Here is an 18,371-nt window from a genome sequence, read left to right on the forward strand (position 1 = left end):
TATGGAGACACTTGGTCAAGGAGGCGCAGGCACTTGTAAGAGCATAGACTTTTTATGACACAAACCCACTGCCCCATGCCAAAACAATGAATTCCTCTCCACCCCCCACCACCCCGGGAGAATGTGATTTTACATGCAATCCGAGCCTGAAGTGTGTGCGGACAGTGGTGGGGGGAGGGCTCCCTTCACCTTTCACCCTGCCGTGTTGGGACTGTTTGTATTTTTTCCTAGGCCCCTGTGCTACTAGTCGACCAGAGAGGAGACCGTGGGCTACACAGTGATGGGTCTGAGCGTGATGGAACCAAGAAAGGACCATTAAGGTGCGGGTCATTTCAGTGTTTTCAACTTTTCAATAGCTATTTCAGGCTTCCTGAAATCGGGAACATGATTCAACAGCAGATGAAAAAGCCTGCAATTCCCATCCGAATAGCTGACTGCATTACATAGATAGTCTATTCTTTTCATTGCCTCCAACACATCGTGTAATACTTTGTAAAAAAAATAAATAAATCTTATGATACCAGCATTGCCCTACAGATGGGAATGCATGGTCAGTCACAACCATTACAGCCCATACAAAATATATTACATTTAAACTCACATACACCACCAGAAAGACTGTATCAGCCAGAGTATGTTTAGATATCTATAACATCTGGTGTAAAATTCTATGACACATGTATTGGGGTTGCTGCAGGTGAATTATCTTCATTAAAAACTAGTAGCAGTAATAATGCAACAGGCAGACACAGACTAGCTGTACATCAGAGAGACTGATCATTGATTACATACAATTTAACTACACACATATGACAGCATGCTAACTCACTGCTTTGTCTGTTTTCATTGTTTCAATATGCTAAAAGAATATTGGTTAGGCTAAATCTATATAGTAGCCCAGATTGTTTTAAAAAGCTGGCATATAACACACAGCTTCTATAATGTTCGGCTGTTTATTTGACTTACCGCATTTCTTTAGCAAGGTCTAATAGGCCACGGATAGTTTACATTCTTTAACATTACCTAACACCCATGAAAAAAAATATCTATTACTCATTAATAAATTGATTTGAAAACAAGCGTATGGCGTCTGTTTGAGAATTGCTTCAAATAAAAAAGTCCTACACTTAGCTGTCAGTAGTCATTTGTTGAAGCTTATGAGGTCAGTCTGTGAAAACATTCCTCCCAGACTGCTTGAGTTTTCTGCAGAGTTCTCGCTGCAACACACACACACACACACACACACACACACACACACACACACACTGGGATACAATGTTTAAGGACAAAATCCAGATTTCATCACCGGTGTGATGTTCATATGTATTCTTTTCTTGTGGGTCTTTTTTTTTGCGTGGAAATTTATAAATGTCAATGAAGCAAATAAGCTTGAGAAGAGATGCAATCTATAGGGAAACATCAGACTGAATAAATTACTGACATGAAATTAAGTGTGTCCTGCATTTGTGTATCCAATTCCTTTTACACAATTTCAGAGTGTGTTGGGGCTGCCTTTCCCAACGTGCTCTTCACTACACCCTGCACATTTTACATGTTATTCATTCTGTAGAGAGAGACCACAAAACTCTAAAAAATATCCCTTTTATGTGAAGCATACAGTTGAGAGAAGTTGTCCAAACAGACAAATACGGCCTATAGCAGAAATGCTGTTGCAATGGATTTAGAAATCCCCATCAAAACACACTTCACAGAACAACAAAGCTCTAACATATAGCATCTAAAAGGATTGCTTGGTTATAATCACAAAATACCTTAAATTATATAAAAGCTCTGAGTGCTATATGTACTTTGAGGTCACCAATAGTTGTTGGGAGCAGACAGTGTTGCTGCAATTTTAGGTCTCAGAGAAAGCTCTCCTCTGGCAACCTGAGGAACATTATACACGATTCGTGCAGACTTCGACTTAATCAAGTGCAAGTTGTAAAAATCATTTGCCATTTTCAGTGTTTCAGTAGCTATATGGGCCCCTCCACAACTGCTGCCCCCTCCTTTGCCTCCCTTTGTTCTCTCAAGCTCTAATAGGTTTTCCCCTGCCACACACAATTCACTTTTTTTTTCCTTTTTCCCCAGTTCCCCATCCCCCCCCCCCCACACCCCCTTTTAGTGCAGTGCCCAGTGTCGACTGGAGCATTTGAGCAATTTGAAATTAAAGCAAACAATGGGCAGGCACTCCCAGGGACCTCTCGCTCACCATATTACACGGAGGACGCTCGTGTGCTCTTGCGCATTATTGGCAAGTCATTACGTTTCTCTGGAAACCGAGAGCGGGAGCTCGCTCAGAGGAATCGGTGATGCAAGCAGCAGCTGAGTGCTTGGAATAGCGTGTGTGTGTGTGTGTGAGTGTGTGAGTGTGTGTGTGTGTTCTGGAGCATCCTTGGCAACAGCATGGGGATGCTGTCAAAACAAAACTGCATATTGACAGGTCTGATATGCAGGCTGATATAAGATTTTTCAAAGTCCATTTAATATTTTTTCAAAGATAAAAAGGTATTCATTCTTACATTGAAAAGCTTTTCAAAATGCTCTGGCGGTATGCTCAAAGGACCTATACCTTTCTCATTATCACCATTCCTAATCACAATGAAATGGCATTATGTGAAACATATAACATTTCAGTTATTTGAAAATGATGCTGTTGACTGTCCAAAGAGGACATATACATATAAACTCAAATTCATGTCAAATAAAAACAATTAACTATCATTAAGAAAATTCAACAAATAGGTGTCATTGACTTAAAAAATCTAAAAACAAAAATTAAAAAAAATAATAAATTAAAAAGTTGTTACATGTACTTGTGCACTTTGTACTGTAGTGGACATTGCAGTATAAAGGATCTTATAAGTATAATGTTTTTTCCATTTTACAATTGTTGACATGTTGTTTTGAATGATTTTAGTAAGATGCAATAAAACAACTACAAGCCTGACTTTTAATTATGAATATGTGTTTGTGTACAAATATAAATTATATCTGACAAAATATACTTCAAACCTGAAGCCTAATTATCAAGCCTAAACCTGCAGCACAATTACAAATGTGCACAGTATAAGGTATAGGCTATTAGTAAAGTAATGTAGCAGTGCACCAAATAGCTTCTTACAGGATGGAGTAATACAAACTATAAATGTAGAAAAACCCCATGCTAAGGGAAATGCAGCAACTGTCCAAAATGTATTGCAACAACTTACATGCATTAGTGTGTATAGTCTGTTTGAACCATCTGAACCAAAATAAGGTTTTCTGTAGGAGTGAGGACACACAATTTATCTGCAACTAAGGATTATTTTCATTATCAATTATTCTGTATCAGTTTTTGACTACTCATTTAGTTAAGAAAATGTCAGACCAATAAAGTAAGGGACCACTCTGATTAACTTTGTTGTGTTAAAATAAATATTCAAAAATATTGAAAAATGCTCATGGAAATTTTCCAGTACGCAAAATGACATATTCAAATGTCTTGTTTTGTCCAACCAACAGTAAAAAAAAACCCCCAAAGGTATTCAGCTTATAATGATATAAATCAGGGAAAAGCTGCAAATTGTCACATTTGTGAAGCCAGTACAGGTAATTTTTGCTTGAAAAAGGACTTTCCAAACCACCAAAATTGTTGCCAATTAAATTAAATTGACTGATTTTCTGTTTTAGATGCAAATTCATCTATTTTTTTTTTTTTTTTGTAAAACAACCAAACATATCACACTTGTTTAGCTTAGCACTTTTCTTTATTATATCAGTATCTGTATCATGCTGTACAATACCACTTATGTGCAATTTAATGTTTGTTTATATCTTAATTTGTCTCTCTCTTATCTTCTTCTCTCTCATTTTATTACATGCACTCTAATTGGAATTAGAGCTCGAAGAAGACAATTTTCCTTTAATGTTGCCATCTGCTGTGTTGCTGTCCATGTAACATTAAAATCTCTTGAATCTTGTATGTACGTTCATTGACAGCTAATGAAAAGAAATTGTATGTGTCAACATACTTGCATTTACCCAGTAGAGTTGATTGTGAAACGTCATCTTTAAACTGAAAGTAAAACCTCACATTCTTTATCTTGAACAGGAAACATTCAAATTTATTTTTAAACACAGCTTTGCTCAATAGTTCTTAGTCCACCAAGCAGATCAAGAGTTTCAGTGCTTTCTGTGAACACATTTTCAACACACACGTCAGTTTTTCTACAAATCCTGAGTATGGCGGGTCTATTTCAGTACAACGAGTGACGCCATGTCTTTGCCTACCTCCATGTTGCTACAGTGTTGACAGTGAATCGTGTAAAATGAAGTGAAGTCTTATTGTTAGAAAGTTTCAAACCACCTCGGCCATGTGGAGCCAAAATGGAACACTGTCGCGGGGCACGCACACGTACTCGTCTTGCGTCATTACGCATTTCCTGTTCTCGATGAAGTCCCCCCCCCCCCCCCCTTCTCCTCACCGCCGCGCAGTGAAGTGGATGTTTTGGTGAACAAATATCACGTCGAAAAGGGACTTAAACACGTTTTAAACATGACATTTCGACCGTGTGGGACTTAAAGGGGCGCAGCAAGGGCAACGAGGGGCTTTTTCAGCGAAGGTTTCGGTTTATTTATCCGTCGTATTCCTCCGCATGTCCGCTTTCTCCGTAGATGGTCTCCGGCGAGCGTTGTCTGGCGGCGGACGACGAGTTCTCGACGAATAACATGAAGGAGATGATCGGGGGTTGCTGTGTTTGCTCAGACGAGAGAGGCTGGGCAGAAAACCCGCTGGTGTACTGCGACGGACACGGCTGCAACGTCGCCGTGCATCAAGGTAAGCGCTGGTGTTGGGAGTTAGCGGTTAGCTTGCAGGCTAGTTAGCGTCGTCTTGTTGCAAGGTTATGGAGCCTCCTCCTCCTCCTCCTCCTCCTCCTCCGCCTGCCCTCAGCAAGGCCAGGCTGAGGTCAGGCTCCACTCAGGGAGCCCGGCAAATAACTTGGCCTGTTTAATCTGCAGCTTTATGCACACATTTCTGGCTCCGAGTCGTGCTAATTTCTCCATCCCTCTCAGAATCTGTCATGTGAGTGACAGAGATGTGAAACTATCTTGCTGTCACAATATGTAAACTAATAACAGTCCAAACTGTGTTGAATGCGGCAGGCGACTTTGCTCTGCAATTTGATCATCCAGAAGAAAAAAAAGTCATAAAATGTACACAGTTCAAGCAGCAAAACACTGTTTTTTGTAAATGGCAACACATTATCTTTTAACATAGTAACTGAGATGCAGTGCTGCTAAGCCAGTTCTCACCCCAAGTTCACCCAGATGATGATGAAGTCCTGTGTTTACAAATCAAGCAGCTGGCCATGTGTCCATTGGATAAACACTGTGGGAGGCTGAAAACAATTTGAAGTGTCAGCAACTCTGAGTCCATGCAGATGCATGTATTTGCACTACACTTGCAACTGATGATTATTTTCATTATTGATTAACCGGTTGATAATTTTCTTGATTAATGGTTAAAAATGTTGATCACTGTTTCCCTAAGCCCTGTATGATATCGTCAGATGTTTTTGTTTTGTCCCAACCAACAGTTCACAACCCAAAGATATTCAGTTTTCTGACCAGACAATATTCACATTTCTTCTTTTAAAAAAAAAGACTCAAAACGATTTAAGAGTTGGCAACTAATTGATTAATTGACTAATTGTTGCAGCTGTAATTTGCACTAGTAAGATGGTTTTGTTTGTCACCATTTGTGACATTGTTTGAACTGTTTAATAGGCCTGTCTGACTGGATCATGTCTGTATATAATCTACTAACAGTATAAGTCAAATGTTGCTGTATTTCTGAATTAATCTGAAATAGTTCTTTATATTTGACCCATGTGTCTCTTCTCATTGGTATTAAGTTGCAGAAACTAAAGCTAGGCAGTAATAGTGTAATTATTTATAATTGTTTTCATTAGTTACACATTTGTGCCAAATCATTTAGTGTTTTATATATCACATTGAGGTTGCATCATAGTATGCCAGTCTCAGCCTGTCAAGCATTGTGAGTCATGCCTGTAAAAAATGCAGTATCAGTTTGTTTTAGATCAGGTGCATTTTGAAACTAGTGCGAGAACTAAACAGGAAAGTTGTTCTTAGTGTATTGTGATACTGTGAATATTGAATGTACCCCGTCAAGCGTTATGTATATAATACTCTATTAATACAAGGTCTGTCTTCAATAAAGTTGGAGTTTTGCTTCAATACAAACTCTGACCAAACATTCTAAATGTGCTCTGTTTTGAATAACAGATCAATAAGTGTCCGATTGAGAAATCTCCGTTTAACATCCAGTCAGAAGTGCCAAAAGTACTTGTTGTAATGAGTTATTGGTTGTAGAGAAAGCTGTATCCGTTTGGAAAAGCCGAGTTATTGTTCAGATGTGCAGTAGTCTTGTCATTTTCTGCGTTATCATGTCACTGATCCTGAACCACAGTTATAACAGCTTCTGTTTGGATCAGATATGTTTGCCTCATGACATTAACCACCAACGTTCAACTGTGTCAGATGACTGGCTCATTTCTGCACTTCAAGTTTGAACAGACATTTATCTATTGGAACTTTTTTTGTTAACAAATGGAAGTATCTGTTAAAACGCTGGCATTTGTTAACTCCAGTAATGATGAAAGTCACAGCCTGCTAAAGGCCTGGTGATAAATTGTGTCAATGTAAAACACTGTGAACATCACATAGACTGGTAAAGTGTCCAAAGTTCGTCCCATACATTACAACTGTGAAAAACATTGTACACATAATATACTAACGTTGATAGTTCAACATTCTGCATTGCAAGAATTGTATTTATTTTTCATTCTGTGAGCCGTTGAAAAAGCTGTTGCACTGATGCAGCAACACTCTCAAAATGTTTTCGTGTGAATCATGACATTTAATTGTAGGGGTGTAATGGTACACAAAATTCATGGTCGGTATGTACCTCAGTTTTGGAATCACAGTTCATTATGTTTTCAGTACAGCAGAAAAAAAGAAAGGTGGAAAATAACATTTTGCTCTTTTTATTTGAAAAATGTAAACATCCAAACATGGCTCAGTGGCCAAAACTATTACTGAAACAGTTCAGTTGTGCTGCAGTTGAAACCTTTCTGTTTCTGGCAAGTTATGCTGATTTATGGTCTAACGGTATATAGAGTAGTTCACTCAAACACGGAGTGAAATACCAACTGTCACAGCGAGGGGAGGGGCACGGGGAGACACGGTATCGTTTCACTATGGAGATAACGGAGCATATTTTAATAACAGTGTTGCACTCAGTCAGTGTCACGAGTCTCTCATTCGTCATTCTGACTGCAGCAACACTACAGGGAAGGCAGGGTAACCAAGCTAACTTGGCTAAGCCGGCTAGCATACATCCATGAACATGCTACAGCTAAGTGGTGCGCCGCTAAAATGTTCCAGGTGGAACTTGGGCTCTAGAATTATTGTTCCGCACATCAGAGTAAGTGAATTATTAAAGTGTTTTGACAGTAATTGTTTGGTTCACGGAGCATACCGAACCGAGGAAAGTCATGTCCCGAACTGAGCATCATGCACTGAATGTTTTGGGATGAATACACATACTGTTACACCCCTATTTATTAGTATTACCATTAAACATGATTATAATGAATAGTGTACAATTGGTACATAGTTTATGTATGTTTACACATGTTGAATTAAAACATGTCTCGTGTTTGAATGCTCCTTTGAGTCTGAAAGAAAAGCTTCAAATAACAACAAAGCATTCACATACTGTATTTAGCATCAGTTTGCATGGCAACAAATAAAAATTGCATGCTTTTTAGTGACCCTAATTAGTAAAGTTAATCGGGTACACAGTGTGTGCATGATAACAAAGTCTATTTCCTCGTTTTCTGTATTTTTCTTCTCTTTTTTTGTTACTGCAAGTCTGGTTACAAGTTTCTTCATTTGAACTCAGTGACCTGTGGGTGTTTTGTTCTCAGGAATCTGGATTATAGCTGTTTATTCCATTGGATTATGGGCTCTGGTCAGATCAGAGATAATCTGAAAATGTGTAGAGGACGGCTATTTAGGGTAGAGCAACTACAAGTCTGAGTCCTGTAAGCATCAGTGCAATCAGTTTGTATTTACAGCCCGACTGATGGATTTTTAAGGCAGATGCTGATTTGGATATTTTAGGGTTTAAATAATATGATAACGATATATCGTCAGGTATTCATTTTTTACAGTCCTTATTGCATTTCATGATTGTTTCCCAAATAAATGTAAAATCAAGTTCGTCAGCAGTTCCGTATTTCTACTGTTTCACCTTGTGATTGTCCTGACTAAAGATAAAATAGTTGCCGCTGTGATAACTGTCCACTGTTTTACAATCTGATAAGCCTTTAAATGCATTTCATTGTCTTATCACTACCTTAAACAACACGCCCCACAAACACTGTGCTATTTTAACTAGGGCCCGACCAATACTGGATTTTTGTGGCTGATACCGATATTAATATTAATTCTTATATCGATATATTGGCTGATAATCTTATGTAAACTTATATACAGAATATATACATAAACACAATTTTTGCAGTGATCCCTTAAATGTGGTTATCAAACAGTTGTGACAAAAATACGTAATTGAAGCATGATATTTTACAGTTTAACAATAAACTTTATTGTATAAAATGACGTCAGTGCACTGAAACAGTAAACTTCACTGGGAATTTAATATTTATAAATAACTATAAATAGAAAAACACATAGAACAAAAAAAAAAGTACATATATATTAAACTTGAATGAAGAGAAAGGATCAAATATGCAATACGTTGCTGCCTATATATTAAATAACTAACTTACTGTCTTACACACACACAGGCTAACATGCTAACAGGCTCTCAAAGCTGTCCGAAGTTGGACTTGTTTGGTTTTTGTGCACTTTGTCTTTTTTTTTTCCAACTCTTGTCCCAAATTCCTCCTAAAATTAATTTAGTGTCACATCCTCCCTGGGATGACGGGAGGTCTGCATGCTTGCTAATAACTTACTTGAAGAGTTGGGTCTCCGAGATTGTGTTAAGAACATAGATTGACTAACTTATCAGAGTTAAGTTGAATGCATCAGTTTTAGACAAATTTGATAAACCATGCGTGATCTCTGGATTAATTCGGCCAGCCGTCTTCTCTGTGGGGAAGAGCCAACAACCATATATACTTCTCCTCCTCGTCTTTGTTTTTACTCAAAGACTACAAACCAATGTTAAAAGTGCGTGCCGCCACCTACTGTATTGGAGTATGTTACATAATGCTATTCACAGACGGGTCCGTTGTCATGTATTTGTGAGAACGAGAGAGAGAGAGAGAGAGAGAGAGAGAGAGAGAGAGAGAGAGAGCGGGGCACACAGCTCCAAAAATAGAAAATCAATATGTGGCGGGCTGCCACAAATAAATGAATGTATGGGAAACCCTGTTGATGGCATGCCGCACATGTTGACATTACCACTGCATTACCAGTGATTAAAATATTTTGTAGCACAGGTGAACCATGTTACACATTTTGTAGAGTGATCAAAAACATTAGAATAACAGTAGTGTGGTGCCAGATTAAAACATTGCATTCAAACATGTTCAGTCACAAGTTTGTCTTCTGATGTGTAAAAAAATAACCGAGAAAGTGATGTTTGAAAAGATGTTATCAGGTGCGGTCAGCGTTGCATGTGTCAGCGTGGTTTTATTATCACTCTGTGAATGATTCTGCGGCAGGTTGAGAAATTAACACCTGCCAAGCATCAAATGTGGGTAGATTTTCCATTTGGCGAATAAATCTCAGAAGGCTATCCGCCACAGTGGCGGGTAAATGTTTGTACCAAAATAGTCATGTAATAAAATATCTGGCATGATGTCTCAGAGGAAATTACTCATGTTTGTCCCTATACAGTGTAGACACGCGCACCATATGCGTCTCTCTCTCCCTCTCTCTTTCTATCCAAATGATGGAAATCCTTCGTAGCAACAGAGAACTTAAATCCCTGCAGATGTTTGTTATTGTTGGCTAACTTCCCTGATTCACCTGTAACATATACAAAACTGTCTTGCATATTTTTGTAACTGTACAAAATTACCAAAAACAAAATCTCTTAAATATAAAATATTAAACTGTAGTAACAACATGCTTTGATAATGCATGTTTATTGGGTTATTTTCTGGAAATTTTGCTCTGGCCTCTCCTTTAAGTTTGTATTCAACATAATACTGTATTATCTCAATGAAATATAATGAAACTATATGTGACACAAAAAGGCAGTTTATTATTTTGGCTGGTAAAAAAATATGCTTGGCTGGTGGATTTTTATAGTCCCCTAGGCAGGTGAGTCAAAAAGTTAATTTCGGACACTGTTGTGTGGAATAAAATGCAGCCTTTTGTTGTGGTTGCAGTGACTGACTCTGCTTTATGACCCTCTTCCATTCCCCCCCTCCCCTCTCTCTGCAGCCTGCTATGGAATCGTGCAGGTGCCCACTGGTCCATGGTTCTGCAGAAAGTGTGAATCTCAGGAGAGAGCAGCTCGCGTGGTGAGTCACACAGTCCATCCATTCATCATTTATGAGTAAACTCTGGAATAACAAGCCCGGGGCAGACAGTCTACCAAAGCTGGCGGACCCCATGCTTTTAAAGAGCGCTATTATTTTAAAACATGCCAAGAAAATGGTAGCAGGTTAGCCATTGTATCATCAGTGTGTTTGTTAAAAGGGCTTTGAACAAGTCAATTTCTCAAAATAACCCAATGGTTGTTGAAGACACTATTTTGTCACCATGGTTAGAGAACATCTTTGAATCGCCACTTGTGGCATATCAAAGGAGTTGTAACTACAGGAGTCATGTTAGGGGTCAGTGCTGTCCTGCCGGCTACAGCCACTTTTTTTGGAGCAGCTGCCTGCACCTGCAGGATTTTCTGTAATATGTGCCATCTACGGCTGTGACTGTATGGATTTTTTCTTAACGCGGTGAAAAAGCAACGTATCCCTGCAGATTGGCAGCTTACCGACCCCACACCCCCTAGGCCACATCCTGGGGTCTTACCTGACAATGAAGCAGTTCTGTCCAACCAGAGAGCGGTTAGCCCGGCTAGCTGGATAGCAGAATTGGGAATACCATTGTTCAGCCACGTCTCGGTGAAGACGAGGGCACGGTAGTTTGTCATTTCTCTCAGAGATGTCCAAAGCAGTCTTGGGTAGTCCAGTCTACTGTCGATGTAGTGGATGTTGGCGAGGAAGATTGACGGGAGAGCTGGCCGACCGGGGTTAGCCTCTCGCCTAGCTTGGATGCCGGCTTGCTTGCCGCACTTCTGCTTTCTAGCGCACCGCTTTTGGCGTCCCCCTGGGCGGTCGTTCTCGTGGGGTAATGCCGAGGTCTTGCAGCCTGGTGCCTGGAGCAAGATTCTCCAACATATCACATAGCCTCCTATGTCTCCACTGCATTACCGTAGATCACACAATATATGCGCAAGCACATTAGACTACCATATATAATAGTTACGGTTGATATTTCTTTTAAAAATGCAGTGACGATGGTAATGAGCACAACCTCGCCGTAGGCATCATATGACTGCGGAAATGCGGTTATCGTCACAACCCTAGTGCCATCTCCCAGTGGCCCAGAGCCTGTCAGTCCACAATCTGTGTTGTGTGCCAGTTACAATCACATTTCACCAATTAAAAAAAAATTCTGATTTAAAAGCTCTATATCATATATATTAGATTATTTGCTGTTTGAGTGATGATGGTTAATGATAAATGATAAACACCATTTGTGTGTGACAAACATTAAGCTCTCCATTCTGCACCATAACAGCCCATTAAAATGGGACTGTCCATGCAGGAACGCAGCCTAGGAAAGCCCTAAATTTCCAGCAATTGCTGCAGGACCTGTGCGCTGACCTGCTCTGCACAGACATCTTAATCATGTCACTTAGGACTGGAATTGGGCAAAGGAGCTTCCATATTTCATGTATCCTCTTTGTTGAGCTACAAGATGGTATGGCTTGCTGAGTTTCAACTTAACATGACCTCGGCAAACTCATAAAGACCTGTCTAGATTTTGTCAGTGCAAGATTAACTTGATGTAGCTGTTGATACAGGTGTTTGGTATGACCTGCCTCTTGCTGTATTTATGTGTGTGCAGGCAGGGCAACACTTCTGTAGCAGAGCTGTAACTTTTTTTCTAACCTCTTAACCTGATGAAGGAGAAGAGGTTTCTTGTTTTCAGGACAATTAAGTTAGTTTAGGATAGAAAATCAAAAAAAAGCCACATTAATTACATGTAAAGGCATTGAATGTTTGTAACAGTGTCCACATGTGCAGAATATTTACATTGAATCTGATGAGTAAAACAGTCAAACTTTATCCTCTGTGAAGGAATGTGTGTACAAACTTGTTTGTCCAGCCCTGCAGGCTGTGCAACTAACTGAAACAGAAGTTGGGTGAGATGTTCCTTTTTAAAAAATACAAGAGAAATATACATATACAGAAGTGTATTAAAGGAGCTGATAATTATGTATGTGTTTAAACTGACAAAGAATTACATTGTGCACCAACATAGTTTGTAACTGGTAGAGCTGGTACATTTCCCAGCCTGACAGAGGGCCACCAAGAAGAAATATGTTATAAAATATTGTGCTTTACTTCTTGCATAATGTTATTACAATGGAAGAGAGGATCGACCCTTATGTTTACCAGTTTTCCAGGTAAAGTAGTCATTGCTTTACCTGAATTCAGTGGTCTGAATTAGAGCTGCAACAGTTAGTTGACAGAAAATTAATCGGCAAATTAATCGGATGATCGAATAATCATTCGAGTTTTTTTGAAAACTTTTTTTTTTTGAAAACTTGTTGATAGCAGCTTCTCAAATGTGAGGATTTGATGCTTTTCTGTGCGAACTGAATAACTTTGGATTTTGGACTGTTCCAGATCAGACAAAAAAGATATTTGAAGACGTCACCATGGTCCCTAACAGGCATCTCACTATTTCTGACGTTTTGTCAGCAAAAAGATTAATAGATTAATCGATGATGGAAAATCATTAGTTGCAGCTCTAGTCTGAATCAAATTAACCTACGGAGTTCTTCTCCAATGACTCTGTTTTACTGACTATTAACAGAACTATACAGTCAATAAAACAATTACAGTAATAACGTAAACAGTGTTTCCCCTAGGTTGACTGGTTTGGGATGGTGGTGGGGGTGGGGTGATGCTGAGCAAGTCTCAGGAGAGACTCAGCAACCAGACATTTCTCCCTTCTGTTTAGCAGCAGCTAAGATTGACACTAAAATGAGAATAACCGGTCCACCTTAAAGGTCAGTCCACCTTAAGTGATCGTGGTCAGGTTAGGCTAACCTATTGTCACTAACTTTGGAGCTAACCCTCTTCACTTTTCCAGCAGTTGGGGAAACAACAGAAGTGACTTTTCTTGGTCTTGAGAAGCTGCAGCATTTATTAACTGACACACTGTAGCCTGTACTGTACATTAACTTAGTGCTAACCTTTTCCTCTGCTCCGCTCGCATTCACCGTCACTTTTCTGACGCTCGCTCTCTTACACTTGCTATGCACACACATTACGCACTGCCATATTCCTTAAAGGAGATGCGCTACCAAGAGTTTCCCAGGCAACAACACACAGGTTGACTCACATTTCAGAACAAAGCTGCATTGAGGCTCCCAAACACTATCCAAATGAAAGGACATTTGGCGTTATTTTTGGCTTTTAAAAAAAGGGGTTTTTGGCCTGGCGTTCTCATTTGTCTGGCGGCCCACCAGGCCTGTACAATCATAGGGGAAACACTGATGGAAAGATATATGAAAGCCTGTTCAGAAAGATGTATTTTAAGATAGGAATGTGGAGTAGAAGCACCCTAACTTTCTTGTTGGTAAGGTGTGAAGTTTGACATGGAACAGAAAAACAGTGGCGGGAAGAGGAAGAAAGAAAGCAATCAGAGACACGAAAGTCTTTGTGTTCATGCAGGATTACAGATTACACACACACACACACACAAGAGTGGAATAGCAAGGCTGAGAGCAGCAGAAATAATTGCTCGAGGGCCCGTATTTGCTGACACACACACACACACATATTCAGAGAAAGAAACAACCTTTAGGTGGCAGATAGTGAGAATATTTTCCTGAAGAGTTTCTGGACTCGTGCCCGAGTCCGCGCCACTTGTCAGCATGTTGGCATATTTGTCATACTTTGGTGTTGACCTCACCCCCAAGTAGATCAGGTTGACCTGTTGTTCCTGACCAGGTGTTTGCTCTTTACCCACAGAGATGTGAGCTGTGCCCCCACAAAGATGGAGCCCTCAAGAGGACAGACAACGGAGGTAGAATCCCTCTCAGCTGTGCACACACATACACACACACCCACATCTGTGGTTAGCCTCTTGTGTATTTTGTCATGTCACCGGCAAGTTTAAGGGGTGTGAGCGTGCTGGGAGAGTTATGTTGCTGTTTGTTGTGTGTGCTGCCTCTCTGTACCGTCCTTGCCAGTCCATGTTTTATGAGTGTGTGTGAGTGTGTGTGTGTATGTTTATGAGGGGGCGGGCCAGGATGGGTATAGTGCATGGCCTGTGAGGAGTCTCCTCTCTGGGTTCATTGGAAGGTCAGCTTGGTGGAGACTGTAAATATTCTGTGTGTATGTGTGTGTGTGTGTGTGTGTGTGTGTGTGTGTGTTGAGTCAGTCAGAGAGAGAGGCACAGCTGTGGGATTGTGTCCAGGCCTGCAGGGAAGCATCATGACAACACTAACACACACCGTTTTACTACTTTCTCTTTTATTTTACCCTTCCCATGACCCCTCTCTCCCTCTCTCTCCCTCTCTCTCTCTCCTCTTTTTCCTCCCGTTTTTTCTCTCACCATCTCTTTCCCCTGCACTATGGTTTCTTTGCTCTTGTCAGTTCCTCTTCACTTGTTGATCTGTGTGGTAACTGCTGTTATTTCAGGTGGAACAGTAATAAAGCAGAGCAAAGGGATCGGTCTTAAATAAGTATTTGATCCAACATTTCAACATGTAGCAGTCACAGAGGAAAGAAAAGCCTCAGAGAGACAAAAATGAAGCTCTCTGTCCAGTCATGGTAACAAATAATTCCTCTTTAGCTGTAAATACCCAGTAAATATCAGTGCTGTCATTAGTTAAAAGATGATGACATACAAAGCACACTGAAAGGTTTCAGTAATCATCCATTACATCCATATATTTAAGGGCTTTTGGTGAAAACAAGTATGTTGGAACACCAGCAACAGGGTCACTGCACACAAGTAAATGCTGAGAAATGTTAAATATGTGGCAGCGGTATGAAAGTTTTAAATTAGAGTTGGATTTTCTCATTCTTAAACATATTCATCATTATACTGACTGTACATGGGGTTTATTACCTGCAACAGTTAGGACCACGTGAACTAAAGGTGTTTTTTTTACCTGGTGTTGGTGTCACGGTTTTAACGTGGTTTACCACAGAAGCTCATAAAACCATTATCAAGAACTGACAGCCTTTGTGTCTCTCTCGCTGTTTATTTGAAATTGTAACACAGCACACATTTTATAAACAAAATCTAAGTTCATTGTCTTAACACACTGGACTCGCAGAGCAAGGGAAGTTCGTAAAGGGCTGCTTTGTTGAGTTTTCGGGGGGTAAAAGCGTGAATGCTCAGTTCGAGGAGGAAAGCTGCGCCACTTTTATAGTCCTGTTTTATAGGCCTCTTCCAGATTCTTGGAGGGACTTCAAAACAACAACATGCCCCCATTTCACACCCGCTGCCTTCTCTCTGTCCCGCCCTCTGCCCTCCTCCCCATGTCCCGTTCACCAGGTCAAAGGCAGGTCAGGGGTTCAACTGTAAGTTTAAGCCTGTTTTTGTTTCCGCTATGGGGAAAAACAGACACCTCCAGCGTGGCAAGAGACTCCCACCTCCATTTGACCTCCCGTTCACCTCCTTCAGCTCCTCCTCAGCTCCTCGTCAATTCTGCTGCCACTACACCATGGCCCGCTGTCATTCTACCGCCCCCAGTTTGTCTTCACTGACAGGCAGCTGTGTGTGTGTTAAAAGCCTTAATAAACGGCTACTTAGATAGATTAACTACCAATTTACAAATTAAATATTTAGGATAAGTTGCTCTCATTTTTTTGATGCGAATGTAATAAAAACTGCAATTTAGCATATTAATGATGGGTCAAGATTAGGTTGTGTTTGGGTCTCTTGGTTTGGACCAATAAAATGGTGTGTTATTGCTTTTTAGTTCTAGTCCAATTTGGGTTCACAATGACTTACTATCAACAAAGCAAATGTTGCAATGTCTCATTGACTGACATGGACCTGTGCTGCACTTCATTGAGTCTATAGGCTTTATTTTATCTTCACTAATGGTCACAAATGGCTCATGAAGCTCAGTAGGAAATATCTGGATGTGACATCAAAACCGTACTGGACTTGATCTGCTATAAATAACACTGCGCAGATAAAATGTATCTAGTGCAATATGATGTGTGAAGTGGGTGCCACGATCAGCTGTCTAGGTTTGGTCGTTTAGTCCACACTAGAGTTTGAAGGCAACACAGATAAACCAGACCAAACATGGAGGCGCAACAAAATTAGTTGTAGTACACCTATATGGAGTTAGTGTGGAGACTTTATATTTTTTTTAGAGTCACAACTGTCAGTGTTTTGCTCTTCAGGTAATCAGTCCTGCCTCAAATATCAATCACAACCAGCAAATCAAACGATGAGATAAGAAACCTCAATTCTGCACGTGTGTGTTGCTGTTCAAGACGTTAGCTGATGGATCACAGGTCTTTATGTAAACTGTGAAATGTTGCTACAAACTACCTTCTGCTGTCATATATGTGGGTGACGTCCGTTTTGTGTACAAAGGCTGATGGTTCTACTCTGTGTGACGTTGCAGGCTGGGCCCACGTGGTTTGTGCCCTTTACATACCTGAAGTAGAGTTCGCTAATGTCTCAACTATGGAGCCCATAGTACTTCAGTCTGTGCCACACGAACGCTATAACAAGGTAACAAACTCCAAATCTACACGTTTAGACACACTATAAAATGACATACACATTGTATTGTATGTTTGTTAATCAAAATGTGTTTTCCTGTGTTTGTGTGTTTGTTTGTGTGTGTAGACATGTTATATCTGTGAGGACCAAGGCAGAGAGAGTAAAGCAGCCACTGGAGCATGTATGACCTGCAACAAACATGGCTGCAGGCAGGCCTTCCATGTCACATGGTGAGACCTTTTCACCTCACGTTCACCTCACTGGACAAAGAAGGAGATAGTTTCTTCAGTTATTCATTCATACTCGAGTAAAAACTTGTAGATTTGATAAACTGTTGAGAATTGCAACAGCAAAACCACTGAAGTACCTGAAGATTCTCATGTCTAGCAGTAGTTTAGTAACTCACAGTTATAAGATAACTTTTTTCATTCATTAATACTGCCAGTATGTTATGTGAACAATAGTTTTCTGTGAATACTTGTCTTGCAGTAGTTTTGAATAGTTGAGGTTTAAAAAACTGTAATAATAGCACAGCCTGGTCTAGAGAGGGAAAACTAATGTTCAGCACTTGTCGGTACCATGATACTTATAGTGGTACAATAAATGTTCTCTCTTTTCTGTTTTTCACATCCCTTTAATTTTCTGTCCACCACTCTCTACCACAGTGCCCAGTTTGCAGGGCTGTTATGTGAAGAACAAGGATCAGATGCAGACAACGTCAAGTACTGTGGATATTGCAAATACCACCACAGCAAATTGGTAAGTGTCCCTTTATATTGTGTGTTTATATCCTACAGATAGCTTTCCTTTTGACGTTCAAAACTACAACATCACTAGACAGTAATTAATCTTAACTGAAAAGCAAAAAATTGATAGCTTTAACCTTTTTCTGAACAAATTTGATTTTGTTTGTGTTTTGATTTGTTTTAAAGTGATTAATCATTGACTCGGCTAGTTTACGGAGGAGAGAGCTTGTGTTTTTGTAATTACTGTGAACATATACATTGATATTTTGTTCCCGGCGCATGACACATCTCTCTCACTAGCCGGTATTGGACTCATGTGCACACTGTCTGTCACTGTCTGTTGAACTGAGCGCTGATCTCAGTTTTGTTTAGTGGAAGTCACGCAGACCGTTGCGTGTGCATCGAGGGCTCATAGTAGCTACGGTGTTTGTTGCATGTGATTATGTATGCATGACGGAGGCGTGTCTGTTAACAAACTGGACAAGAGTTTATGTGTTTTCTGTTCCCTTAACTACACGCGGGGACGATCTAGACATGACACACACATATTGGTTTACCTGTAACACAGTGAGAAACACTTTG

General features: G+C 40.0%; 1 protein-coding gene across 5 annotated transcripts in view; it reads left to right on the forward strand.

Annotated features, from left to right (window-relative positions):
* The first annotated feature begins 4,434 nt into the window (after nucleotides 1–4,434).
* The window catches only part of mllt10 (MLLT10 histone lysine methyltransferase DOT1L cofactor), a 46,416-nt gene continuing 32,479 nt past the window's right edge, over nucleotides 4,435–18,371 (forward strand). For all 5 annotated transcript variants that reach the window (XM_067578886.1, XM_067578887.1, XM_067578888.1 and 2 more), the window contains exons 1-6: nucleotides 4,435–4,819; nucleotides 10,489–10,568; nucleotides 14,316–14,370; nucleotides 16,943–17,052; nucleotides 17,170–17,273; nucleotides 17,709–17,802. In XM_067578886.1, coding sequence (XP_067434987.1) covers nucleotides 4,657–4,819; nucleotides 10,489–10,568; nucleotides 14,316–14,370; nucleotides 16,943–17,052; nucleotides 17,170–17,273; nucleotides 17,709–17,802 — 606 coding nt within the window. In that variant the 5' untranslated portion in view covers nucleotides 4,435–4,656. The remainder of the gene's footprint in view (nucleotides 4,820–10,488; nucleotides 10,569–14,315; nucleotides 14,371–16,942; nucleotides 17,053–17,169; nucleotides 17,274–17,708; nucleotides 17,803–18,371) is intronic.

The sequence above is a fragment of the Thunnus thynnus genome, chromosome 21 (genome assembly GCF_963924715.1).
Source record: "Thunnus thynnus chromosome 21, fThuThy2.1, whole genome shotgun sequence".
In the NCBI taxonomy this organism is placed as follows: Eukaryota; Metazoa; Chordata; class Actinopteri; order Scombriformes; family Scombridae; genus Thunnus; species Thunnus thynnus.